Source organism: Corythoichthys intestinalis, chromosome 14 (assembly GCF_030265065.1).
Source record: "Corythoichthys intestinalis isolate RoL2023-P3 chromosome 14, ASM3026506v1, whole genome shotgun sequence".
Taxonomy (NCBI): Eukaryota; Metazoa; Chordata; class Actinopteri; order Syngnathiformes; family Syngnathidae; genus Corythoichthys; species Corythoichthys intestinalis.
Genome location: NC_080408.1, coordinates 24,607,241 through 24,620,579, shown reverse-complemented (window position 1 = coordinate 24,620,579; position 13,339 = coordinate 24,607,241). Strand labels below are relative to the sequence as shown.

Genomic DNA, 13,339 nt, shown 5'->3' with positions numbered 1-13,339 from the left:
CCTCAATCATTACTTCTCCCTTTCCACCAGTTACAGCTGTTGCCAACAATGCTTGAGAAAGCAAGCGAAAGAGAGAGAGAAAGAAGGAGAGAGGTGAGATCTATAATGATATCCTTTATCATTTCTAAAATTTTACAGTATTTGCTATAGAGCAACTTCAAAAAATCATGCGAGCACATATTGAATAGGAGCTAAATAGGAGCAGGTATTGCTGGGTAATGAACTATTCCAACTTAATGAAAACAATACTGAGGTCTCACAAACCATTGTAATTTACACACTATAGAGCACACTTAGCTATAAACACCACCTCCAAAACTGCACAATCTTTAAGAAGCAAATACATATATACAACCCACCAAACTATTATCCGTAGGCGTCCATGTCCCAATATGGGATAGGTGTATTTGCATCAAAATAAGTTACACAGAAACATTTTGACTGATCAGAAATTAATCTATTAACCAAACTGATATCAACATGCCCTGTTGAGTCTTCTTCATTCATATGCAGAGGCCTGTCATTTGGGGAAGCCAGACACCACAAGTCATGATCGTGTTCTTTAAGGCAGTCTGAAACCATAAAAACACTCAGCTTAAAATAAAGTAAAATATGGTTTAACTTGGGCAGGTGCCTGCCCGTTACTCGCCCTGCCTCTCCCGCACCTATGCCTAAATACTGTGAGATGCATAAGATGCTGTTGATAGATGAATAGATAAGTATTCCCCCCCACCCCCCAAAAAATGGGCAGGTGCCTGCCCGTTACTGGCCCTGCCTCTCCCGCACCTATGCCTAAATATTGTGAGATGCATAAGATGCTGTTGATAGATGAACAGATAAGTATTCCCCCCACCCCCCCAAAAAAATAAAAAAAGAAAACATCAATAACAGCGTATGCATCCTATAATTTTTCCTTACCCATTGCACTTCTTCTTTGCAACCAATTCCATTATAGTCACACAGTGCTGCATATGTCTCTGAAAAACCTCCTAAATGATGGAGATAAAAACAAATTATTCCCAAGCACAGAAAAATATAAAAATAGCAAAGATAAAAAGCATATGGGGCATTGTTGCAAACAATGAGGGACATTCGCTGATAAAGATTCCCGTAATTTATGGACTATAATCCGCTTTCCCTCTCCGTTTGAACCCTGCATCTTTTACAATGACACTGTTTTTTTATGGATTAATTTTAGCTAAACTAGTTTCATGTCGTGGACCGGCATCTCATGATGACAGTCTCCTCTCGTGTGTTCCCACGCAAATGCATCCTTAACCATGTTTTAGCATTCCAAAAACTTTTTAAAAGATTTTTCTGTTAATACCAACTTGTTGTCAAGAGACGACATTTGTTGGCACTACAGAAGAACCAGCTAGGTCGGACCACAGCTCAGTTGTCGAGAAAGCTTGCCAGCTATTTCATCAGACTTTTTCCAAAAACATTTTTTAGATGAATAAGACTCTACCCGATGCTATGCATCAGTACAAAAGAACAATTTTAACTTTTAAAGCAGGGGTCTCCAACGTATTCCACAAAGGCCTGCTGTGAGTGCAGGATTTCATTCCAACCAAACAAGATGACGACACCTTTTCACCAATCTAGTGTTTTACAAGTGCAATCAGTTGATTTGAGTCAGGTTTGGCTTATTTTAGCAGAAGCCTCATTGGTTCAACTGTCTGTGCTGGATCAACTGGAACAAAAACCAGGACCCACAGCGGGCCTTGAGGACTGGGTTGGAAAACCCTGTTATAAAGGACAGATATCCCATGTTTGCTACAACAAGAGTATGCATTGGTAACTTTTCTTAGCAGTTTTCAACCAGCACTCAGAGGACTTTATTGCCGAAGAAGGCTCTTTCGATGCTTGATGCTATAACAGAAGAATATTTTAAGGCTAGTCGTGGGTGTTTTGACAGATTTGAAGAGGACAGATAGCTATAATGTGCAACAAAAAAATTGCTAGTGCTAATAGCCGTTGGTCCTGAGTAAATCACATAGCCTGTAAAATAACAAAATAACCTACCATGGAGATTTTTAAGAGGACTTTGGCCATTGCAAGCATAGAGATCCAGGTATAGTGGATTTTATTTAGTCTTTTTGTAAAGATTGTATAGATTTATCTATTTATATTAAGTTAACTGTTTATGGGTTCAGACTGAGAAAAGTGAGTGGGAATTGTGGCTCCCACTGCTTATGAATAAGAATGTAACTCGGCGTGTTGATTTGGTTAATAAATATATTTTTGATCAATCAAATCTTTCTTTGTAACATCTCTCTAGGTAGAAATCCCATATTAAGACATGGCGCATGCAGCTAATAATCAGGTTGGGCATGTACTGTATGTGGATTTTTTTCATAGATTTTAAGAAATTTGGGCCATATGGTTTATAGTCAGATAAAGGAGTGGGAACCTCTTGGTACCTCACGATACGATACAATTTGCGATACAAAGCTCACGATAACGATAATCTGACGATATGGCGATACAACGATTATCGATACATTGGTCAGGAAATCATTCTAGGAATTTCTACAAACAACTAATAAACAGGAAAAACAAGTTTCTGCAGTGAATTGGAATGAGTTTATCACTAGTAGACGCCCAATCCATTTGAGCTGGGAGGGTGGCTACCATCCCTCCCACTTCAAATGGATCGAACGTCTATGGCTGTCAGTGGCAGCCAATACCAGGCAACGAGGTAATTTTGGGCCATTTAAGATCATCTACCTTTTGATTTGGGGGTATTTTATAGGTCACTTCCTGTTTATTTTGAGTTACAGAACAGCAAGCGACCTGGGAATCACCCAAATGAATAGGCAGTGGCTCAAACTCAATAGGAAATGAACTGGAAATGCCCTAAAATGAACAGCAAGTGACCTATAAATGGCCCAAAAATCTGACAGAATGACTGTGAATGCTCTGGTTTTGAATGAACGAACATTCCCGGTCTAAATGGATCGGGCGGCGAGCACCGTCAATGGCAGCCTTAGAGTTAACTGAGACACTATTATGGTGGAAGATTTTGGTAGCAACTTGATGGTTCCTTTAAAAAAAAAAAAAAAAAAAAACATTGACACCTTTTTACAATGATATCTCGATTCTTGACAGGAGCATATCGATAACGTTTTGGCATACAAAGCATCACGGTATATTACCATTTCGATATTTTGTCACACTCCTAGTCAGATACATTATAAAATTAAGGTAAAATGAATATACATCACAAAAAGGCATATCAGTTAACTTTAACAAGACTGTTTATAGTTCACTGTGCCAGTAATCAGAGGAATGCTAAGTTTACATTGTTATGTTTGAGCATGACATCAGAGATCATACTCACCACAGGTTTTCTGGGGGTCTAATGACGACTCTGAAATTGGTGAATATGTGTGAATTCCATCAGTGATGTCTCCTTCTGCTCGACAAATGGGTGGACTGAAAGGTAAAAGAGTTTTAAACTTTAATATGCAGATAGTAATACAGTTCATCAAAGGCTTTTGGACACTCAAAAGCGGCGTCTTCGCCGGCAATAAAGTCCTCTGAGTGCTGTTAAAAACAGCTATTTGGGGCTGCATAGTGTCCTCTTGTTGTGCCGTACAATGGAAATCCATATTGTTAAAGTTAAATTGTTCTTCTGTAGCAGTACAATAGCATTGGATGGATTTTTCTATAAAAGCACCAGTTTTTGATGATGACTGACAAAGCTGCCTCAATGGTGAAGTCACGGACATATTACCCTAGAAGGAAGCCCCAGGGATAACACAGGACACGCTGGGAAGCTTATGTCTCATGGATGGACAGACATTAATAATAAGTTAGATATCAAAGAAGTGTTTTAACACTGTGAATGTCCAAGAGTGGCCCAGCCAGACTTGAAATCATTTGAAAATCTCCAGGGAGATCTGGAGAAAAAATAATGGAGAAAATGATCTGGAGCTTGAAAGGTGTTGCAAAAAAAGAAATGGACAAAATTTCCAAAAAGAGAGCTTGCGATATACATTTTTTGGCTGCTATGATAAACACTGATCCATTTTCCTGGTAGGGCTTACAGTGAATGATCATGAATGACCACAATCAACCCTCTCAGTTCAAATGGACTTATCATCTATTGCAGGGGTGGGCAAACTGTTCCACAACATCAACCCAATAAGAGAACACCATTTCACCAATCTGGTGTCTTACAAGTGCAATCAGTTGATTGCAGTCAGGTTCTTCTTTTTTCCCCCCGGACACTTCATTGGTTAAACTGCCTGTGCTTGATTAGGTGTAACAAAGACCAGGACCCACTGCGGCCCTTGAGGACCAGTTTGCCCACCCCCGATCTATTGCCATCAATGACATTGAATGAGTTTAAAAAAAAGTATATGTATATATTATTAGAGTGAGATTATTTTCTTAAAGGCATCCATGGATAGAAAGACATGTAGTTCTTAAAAGATAAACGTTAATATGAGTTAAAACCATTTGATATTTTAACCCCTCTTGATGTTTTCGTTTTTATACAACTTGTATAATTAGTTTAACTAGTAGGTCGCCATTGTTGTTGGCGTCACAGGGCGGTGACGTCACATGGTTACACTGCTGGGCTTTCAGAGTATGACTCTAGTGACATAAATATGTCATCTTTTCAGCCCTTTCAATTTGAAACTGAGAGGAACATTAATGAGCATGACAGCACTGTCAATATTTCACAAAACGAGCAGCAAAAGCAAAAGGAACAGGAAAAACGGGATGAGACGAGACAAGAGTGGGGTGGGGGGGTGGTGTTCTGCCAAAATGTGCTACACCGGCGAAACATGTTACAAGGAGCTAATTTGACACCCAGAGTACTACCGTGCACTTTCAGCGTATTTTTGGTTACATGCATACAGACAGAACATACTAAAGATGCCTTAAGAAAATACTTAAACGTATACAAATAAGGGTGGTTTAAATATGCTAGGTGACTAATGTGGTCAACAGATCAACAATCTGATTTAAAGCTACAACAACACAATGCTTAAAATTATGAGAGGGAAACCACATGCAAAAAGTATTTTTAGGCAATGAAAAGGTAATAAAAGACTCAATAAAAACACAAATGGTAAGTACTCGCCGCTTTTAACGGATGAGCGTACGTGTTGGACGTCTCGCCGCATAAAGGGAATTGCAGTAACCCAGTAGTATTCGTCGAGTGACAGTGACAATCTGCGTCATCACCCTGAACGTCCATTGCGCGCTTAAAACATGGCGCCCTCCATAGGTCAAAACATGTACTAAATATTATAGATTTTTTAACTCAATGGCAATATTTCATGTGTTTCTAATAACATATTTTGGTAAAAGAGAACAATTGTGGCTTATTAGAGCCTACAATGCTTTAAGTCTGAGGTTCCCTTTAAGAAATTAACAGACTAAAGAAAAAAAATATTAACTAATTTGGCGAATAAATGAAAGCTAAACTGTCAAATAGTTTTGCAGTTTGAAGCTTGCATTGCTTCCCCGGTGATTCTACAAAAGTAATCGGTTTGATTCTCTTGTAAATTCTATGTCCTCTAGTCTGCAGAAAGGACTAACAATTTGCGGGTTAATAAACCTAAATTCTTGTGCTACACTTGCTTTGACTCTTTTATAGGATTATACCCATTTTAAAAACCATATCCCTGTTTTAAACCATCGTTAATCCTATTTGTCAACAAATCACAGACAACACCTTACCACATCAGTGACCTTAATCCTTACAATATCTCTACAATCATCACGCAATCACTGAGTGTGTGTTATTGTAATACTATCTAGTATCTACATTGTGTACTGAATGTCAAGCAGCAACACCAATTAAGTTATAAAGCAGTGCAATTAGGCCATAGCTGCTTTCTCCATTCTCTATCACATTCATCAGGTAGGACTTCTACCATGGTCTTAAAATGCATTTCAGGCAATATGACTTCCTCTTTTAACCCAATATTGGAGCAAATAGATAAAGAAATAAAGAAATTAATAAATAACATATTTTAGTGGCAAAATAGAGTAGATTTCCAGCACCTGAGAAATAATTGGAAATTTAGGTGCCTTGTTCATATGGAGGATTTCAATGGTTTGCTAATTATAATATTGCCATTCGAGAAACTATTTGAATTAACATCCCTCTACTACCTTTTGTAGAGTGCCAGTTTGTGTGTGGGCCATTTAACTCATTTTCTCCCAAAAACGTATGAATACATTCTATTTTTAATTGTTTCAGTGTCCCAAAGACGTATTTATACGTCTTTTACTTTTTTTTTTTTTTTTTTGTGGAGCATGGAGAACAACCTAGATGCCAGGCGCTGGACGACAGAGCAGAACAACCGGGAGCACCAGTGCAGCGGACAATGCCGTTGGGTCCGTGCTGCTCGCCGAGCAGACCCCGCAGGGACTCCAAAAAATCCATCTTTATGAGACAGGCGGCGATGAAGGAAAAGTTTACCCGGCTGTCGCAGCGACAACAGCGTCATCGCTCAGTTAGTTATGTGTAAATAAATTGCTACTTTGCTATCAAAAGCTCTATTTCTCTTGTTGGTTATGTTGTCTTGTTGTTTATGTTATTTTGTAAAAGGAAAACATTATTCAGATGTTCGGGATGTAACTAAAGCAAAATATAACTGTTAAAGTCAAAGTTATGTTTGAAATGTATGCTTTCATAAAAAGCTCAGTTTCTCTGTTTTCTCATCAGAAATTGGAAAATTGCTCAAACTAAGCTATTTTCTAATGCTGATTTCTAAAGAATGGAAAATGATATGAACTTACTTTTTTTCCTGCTGAAAGAAGAGAGTCCAATCTTTCTTTTGGAGGGTTCCATGTTTATATAGCAATAGAACAGTATTTTCTGTGGGCCTTGCAAAATCAGTCAAAATCCAGTAAAACTGCCGGGAGCGAAGGGCCTTGCTCCGGTGAAAATGACTGGGCGTGAATGAGTTAAGGGATGAGCATTGAGTTGTAGCAGCTATCTGTAGTGACGTGCTCGATCCTCAATCAAAATGAGTACCGTATTTTTCTGTCTATCAGGTGAAATAAATGTGCAACATCAATCAACAAGTATTTTTTTTTTTTTTTTAGTTTTTTTCCCTATACATAAGGCACACCATATTATAAGGCACATTAGTGCATCAATCTACTGCATTTGTCATTTGTTCTTTAGCCACTAAAGGTTTAGTTATTGTTTTATTTCTTATTCATTTTTATTGTTTTTTTGAATTGTTGAGGATGCATTTTTACAAATTCATTCTTCTTCTGTGCTGCTTATCCTCACCTGGATCGCAGGGGTCCTGGAGCCTAGCCCAGTAAACTATAGGCAGTAGGTGGGGTACACCCTGAATTGGTTGCCAGCCAATTGCAAGGCACAAGGAGACGAATAACCAATCACGCACACACTCATACCTTTACAATTAGAATTTAGGGTGTTCGTTCAGCCTACCATGCATATTTTTGGGTAGTGGGAGGAAACTGGAGTTCCCAGTGAAAATCAGGCAGAGGGAGAACATGCAAATTTTTTGAGGCGGACGTGCTAACAACTCATCCACCGTGCCGCACCCTGCTATGATCATTTGTAGTAAATTATGTGTTGTTTTGCATTTAAGTAAGAAGCCTGTGTGTATGCTAATTACAGTTTCTAATGCTGAATGTATATAAGGTCGGTGATTTTATATTTTTGTTTTGTAGAAAACAAAAAAAAAAATGTACTGCTTTCGTATCTTGTATCTGTGGTTGGTTAACATTGCTTTTGTAATGTTGTTATAAAACTAACACATGTGGCAAATTAGTGATCCTGATGTGAACTGTTCATACCATTTAAACTTTACTCATGAGTGAATTTGCTCCAAGGAGAAAGTGATCGTCAGCCCTACAGTTAGAACAATATGCACATTCATGGCCACTCTTCTATGACTGTCCCACTTGGGATGTTGAGGTAAAACATAGTCTTCCCCTCTAAGTACTAAAAAGGAATCAATGCTTTGTTTTAAGGCCTCAACTCCTCAGTTATTGGCCAGCCAAATTAGTCCTAATGATTGTTGGTTGTTAGGATGTAGCATGACACAAAAATGGGTAGGATGGCAACTACAGAGAAGCTAGGATTCACTTGGCTGCTGAAGTGGAAATCCAGCCAAAAGTAACGCTGGCAACACCCCAAAGCTCTGTCGAGCACTGTTACTGTCGGCCAACTTGTCTTTGCTTCTCAGCTTACGCGGCACAAAAACAGGAAGACGTCTTTCCTTCAGGCAAAAAGGGGTCTTTGATACTTACGCATAAATGGAGTTGTTGAAGATTCGGGAGAGAGCGTAGTTGATGTGACCAACCATGTCATCCAACTGGTCCTGCGTCTCCAGTCTCAGCGAATAAGTGGTCTTGTCAGTGTCAATTATAACCTACAGGATATAGATAAAATATTGGTTGTCATATTTATTCAAACGAAGAAGCAATGGTAAAAAATTATCTAAAAAATTTTTTTTACCTGATGTTCTTGATAAGTGTTCATCGCACGAATTTCTAAAAAGTTGAACGTGACCTCCACCTGAACAAAACAAATACAGCATACCCTTAACACTTATGCACAGTTAAATGGCTACATGATAGCAAATTATGCTGACAAAAATAAGGTAAAAGTCATCGTATTTAAGTTGCCCACTGCATATTTGCATATCAAGCATTTTGAAAATTCTTTACCAAATCCTTTGCATTAATGTCATGAATGGAATCCCTTCATGGAGTGATTTCTTCCTTTATCTATTTCAGTAGTGTTGAGTCATGAGCGTTTGCAGCAAGAGACCCTGCTCACCACCCTCCCATGGTAAAACTTGCAAGGCAGCAACATTTGCTTAGCAGAGAGTGGGCAGCTTCAAGGGAATCGGCAGTCAGTTATGTAAATGCATTTACTAGAAACCGGGCCATTCTCCAATTAAGATAGGGGACTCCTGCTTAAGATCTGTGCCATATAAACTGATTGCATGGTCCTACACAGCATATCTTAAAAACCAAAATAGTTATGTGCACCCTTGATGTATTTTCTCCCCAAGTAGGCCAATGATATCTGCATCCAACATGTTTATTTTTATACCGTGACAAATATTTTTAAGCATTTTGGCAAATTACGGTATTGAATTTTCATCATTGCATTGTCCTTTAAATCTGAATATACAAAACCTGCATGTAAAGCATTATATAACATTTTCAAAAGGCAATAAAAGCATTCTGTCATGTGCAGCCAAAACCTTTTTCAGATGATGCACAATATCCAAACAGACTACATTGTTATAATCCAATATATAAGTTCACAACTTGTTCTTTTTCCAATATATTTTTTTTAAGCAAAAAAAAGAATATAGGAAAATTCTATCCATAAAAGAGGGAGATCCCTTCATGTTTGATCAAATAATTATACATTTGATATTTACTTTAAAGTAGGGCTGTCAAACGATTAAAATTTTTAATCGAGTTAATTACAGCTTAAAAATTAATTAATCGTAATTCATCGCAATTAATCGCAATTCAAACCATCTATAAAATATGCCATATTTTTCTGTAAATTATATATATATTCTGTAAAATAAATTGTTGGAATGGAAAGATAAGACACAAGATGGATATATACATTCAACATACGGTACATAAGGACTGTAGTGGGCATTTCACTCTACTGTCATTTAAATCTGTCTATGCTGTCCTCACTCCGAAGCGTCTACTTTTTCCAAAGCTAGACAGCTAGTGAACGACGCCTTAATAATCAGACTTCTTCCTTTTTCATCTGATTTATTAATAAAATGGCCTCAAAACATTGTCCTCTTTAGACCGTAGTAAAACTACACAAAAAAAGTACACAAGCATTGCATTAGCAACAACGTTAGCTTAGCACGCTATACAGGTTCACTAAACATAAACAAAAAGCGTCTCATGCAAAAAATATAACATTTCGCTTACTAACATAATATGTACATTCTTTACAACAACCATACTTATGGACAAATCTTGTCCAAGGATCATATAAGCACAACATTACAACGTAGGCGTCAGCCCGAGACGTCGTGCAGCCATATTGAACTGGCAAGAAAGCAATAAACCATGTCGCAAAGCGACCACAAGAGTTCACTGTTAGACAGCACAAAAAACCTTGCTGTAAAACATACCAAAAGGCAGAATACTGTCTGAGCGGGACATGTGCGTTAATTGCGTCAAATATTTTAACGTGATTAATTTAAAAAATTCATTAACGCAATAATTTTGACAGCCCTATTTAAAGTGTAAATGTCAGGAAGACAGTCTGATATTATAAAACAAGTACAGAATTCATAAGATTGATATATTTTGAGGCAAGGGAGGTAAATTTATTTGTGTAGCACAATTCAACACAAAGCAATTCAAAGTGTTTTACATGGCATGAAGATCCACGAGCAGAGATGAAATAATTTGTAAAAATCCCATTAAATCAAAAGAAAGTTAAAAAGAAAGACAATTGTAACAAGATTAAAAATAATACCTGAAATCAGAAATAGAAATAAAGCAGAAAATGAATAAAAAGCAAATAGCTTGAAATTTGAAATATACAGACAGTTATGATTAATATGCTGCAGTAAACAAAAGGGTTTTTAGCCCTGATTTAAAGGAGCTAATATTTTGAGCACAAGTCAGACCTTAAGGTAACTTGTTCCAGAGTTGAGGAGCATAGTAACTAAATGGTGCCTCACCATGCTTGGTTCTTGTTCTTGGAATATACAGCAGACTGGTTCCAGATGACCTGAGGGGTCTAGATGCTTCATAGGGATCCAACAAATCGAGAATTTTGGTCCAAGGCCATTAAGTGTTTTGTAGACAAGCAATAGTATTTTATAGTCTATCTTTTGACTCACTAGAAGCCAGTTTAACAATTTCATAACCGGTGTAATATGGTCCCATTTCCTTGTATTTGTAAGGACTCTGGCAGCAGCATTCTGTACTGGCTACAGCTCCCTGACTGATTATTTATTAAGACCTGTAAATATACCGGTGCAATAGTCCAAACAACTGAAAATGAATGCATGCATAAGTTTTTCCATGTCTTGTTTAGTCAGAAGCCCCATTTGTGCCTACGTAAACAACATCAAATTGCTCGTTGCCAAAATACTGGCACAAATGCTTGTAAGCCAGCTGGCAGCTGGGGTCTTCTAGTCATCGTAATTGTTATCTGCTTCAAAACTGCACTATTATATCACTGCTGTGTGCTTGTAAAATATCAAGAGATCAAGGTTAGAGAGTGAAAACCATAAAATTCAAGTGAGAGAGTTGATACGTTTACCTTTGTAGGCACTTTGACAGCAAAGAGATACAGTCTCCATGTTGCCAGGACCTGAGGGGAGAAACCATTCATTTACTCAGAGCACCAAATGTTAAATGCAGATCACAGAATAATAAAGACATTTCAAATTCAGACCAAAACAAGGAGCTTTTTTCAAGGACCGTGTAAATCATGCCAAGATCTAAGACATGATCTAATTCTTATCATGTACACGTATTAAGTCAAATATTATGAAACGATAATATTCATTCCACTAAAGTAGTGCTTTTATTTAACAGTAATCACACAAAAAATAGCAAATCGCAATAGAAAAGTTTTCCATTTCAGAAAAACTACTAAATTATGTACAGCAGCGTTCAACATATTAAAGCAATTAAGGTGGTGCAAAAAACAATAATTGATGACTTAATAATCTGCACGTTGAATGCAATGAATAAAGTCTCATTACAATTAACACTTATAAAACATTTGAGTTAAATTTCTACTGAAGTAGTAGCAGCTTTACAAAACGCCTAACTTTCAACTCAATGCTTAGTTTCTATAGCAGAGAAAACAGTTGCGATTCAAATTTAAGGAGTTGAAAAAAAGCAATGCATTTTAAATGCAATTCGAACCACGGAAATTTTCTGGTACACCAAAAACATTATCGCACATATTAGCTCAACTAAAGGCTCCCGAAATAAAGAAGTTAGATAGACTAAAAACATGTAATCTAAAAAAAAAAAAAAATTGATTAAAAAATGTGGGTGCGTCCGAATATATATGGCGGAAAACACAGACAAGACTGAAAAAGCAGTTTCTGCTCTTACACTCCTCTTTAAAACAAACTGCTGTATTTTAAGCCAAAACAACTGTTGTGTTTGATACAACAATATGCCTATATGCTGCCATAGCAGATTCATGGCGCATGAAGCCCCCGAACTATTTTTAATTTGTCCGTTTTACCCTGGAAACCTCCGTTTACAGACGTCGCGCAACCGCTTTTGTTTCAACCCAGCCATAAAACGAAGGTAATTCATTATATTTATTTTTCAAAATGTCTGTCATTTTGAGCTTAGAATCATTATTTGATGTCTAATATTTTGTTTAATTTTTTTTTTTTTTTTTTTTTTTTAAACGACTTTAAAAAATTTTTCACTCACATTTTTTAAACTTTAAAAAAAATTACGTCACAATGAAAAAAATGGTGCCTGTAAAAAGGTCATGGGTATCTACCTCATAACTAACACTTAATTGTATTTTTTTTTTTTTTTTGTTATAGCCGCATTTTCTCTGATAAATAATCGACCCAAACAAAGAAAAATTGAAAAACGTTTTAAAGGGTAAATACATGAAAAATAAAATCTCGACCACTCCTTGATGTCTGCAATTTCTCCATCGCGACCCTTGTTATATTACCATGTTTCACCCATAAAAATCCCCCAAAAATCCAGCTGTTGCCATTCACAGCTGTGTCTTAACACACGGTGATACATGCTACATTGAGTTTTTGGATCGAAACAAGGTAAGTACGTGATAATATCTCGTTGAAGTCATGGTGTCTTTAATTCTGTTCTTTCATGCTCTCACCTCCAGATAGGGTTTTGCTGTTTAATTGTATTATTTTTTTTTAAATGCCCTCCTGTTCAAAATCTTTCTTCCCCCAGAAAATTGAGATTTTAAGCTTTCCAATGACTTATCACACATGTATATCGGACAATTTTAAATTTTGGGTCAAAGAGCGGAACTTCAAGTCACCTGAGTGTGTACCACCATATACAGTACAATGTGCCAGTCTGTTACACACATTTTTTTTTTTTTTTTTGCTTAAGTTACTTGTTTAAGGCCTCTCAAATAGCCATTCATCTTATGGTTCCTCAACCACAAAAAAAATAGATGTGCACTTTGCCATTTTTTTATTTTGCCCATTTAAATATTTGACTGCTCTGAGGAAAAAGTCGTATAACAGCATTTATTCTCTCATCATTTGCTATTGCGTTGTTGTATTTGCTGTTGTTGTTTTCTGAAAAGGCAATTGTGTTTTTATTTGCTGTTGTTCTGATTTATCGTTTGTTT

The 13,339-nt window shown here is 36.9% G+C and overlaps 1 protein-coding gene across 5 annotated transcripts in view; it reads right to left on the bottom strand.

The window, feature by feature from the left end:
* Window positions 1-13,339, bottom strand: part of carmil3 (capping protein regulator and myosin 1 linker 3) — a 131,114-nt gene that overhangs the window by 89,977 nt on the left and 27,798 nt on the right. For all 5 annotated transcript variants that reach the window (XM_057856883.1, XM_057856881.1, XM_057856882.1 and 2 more), the window contains exons 3-7: window positions 11,285-11,335; window positions 8,471-8,530; window positions 8,263-8,384; window positions 3,344-3,438; window positions 919-989 (exon numbers count right to left, since the gene is read on the bottom strand). In XM_057856883.1, the coding sequence (XP_057712866.1) occupies window positions 919-989; window positions 3,344-3,438; window positions 8,263-8,384; window positions 8,471-8,530; window positions 11,285-11,335 (399 nt within the window). The remainder of the gene's footprint in view (window positions 1-918; window positions 990-3,343; window positions 3,439-8,262; window positions 8,385-8,470; window positions 8,531-11,284; window positions 11,336-13,339) is intronic.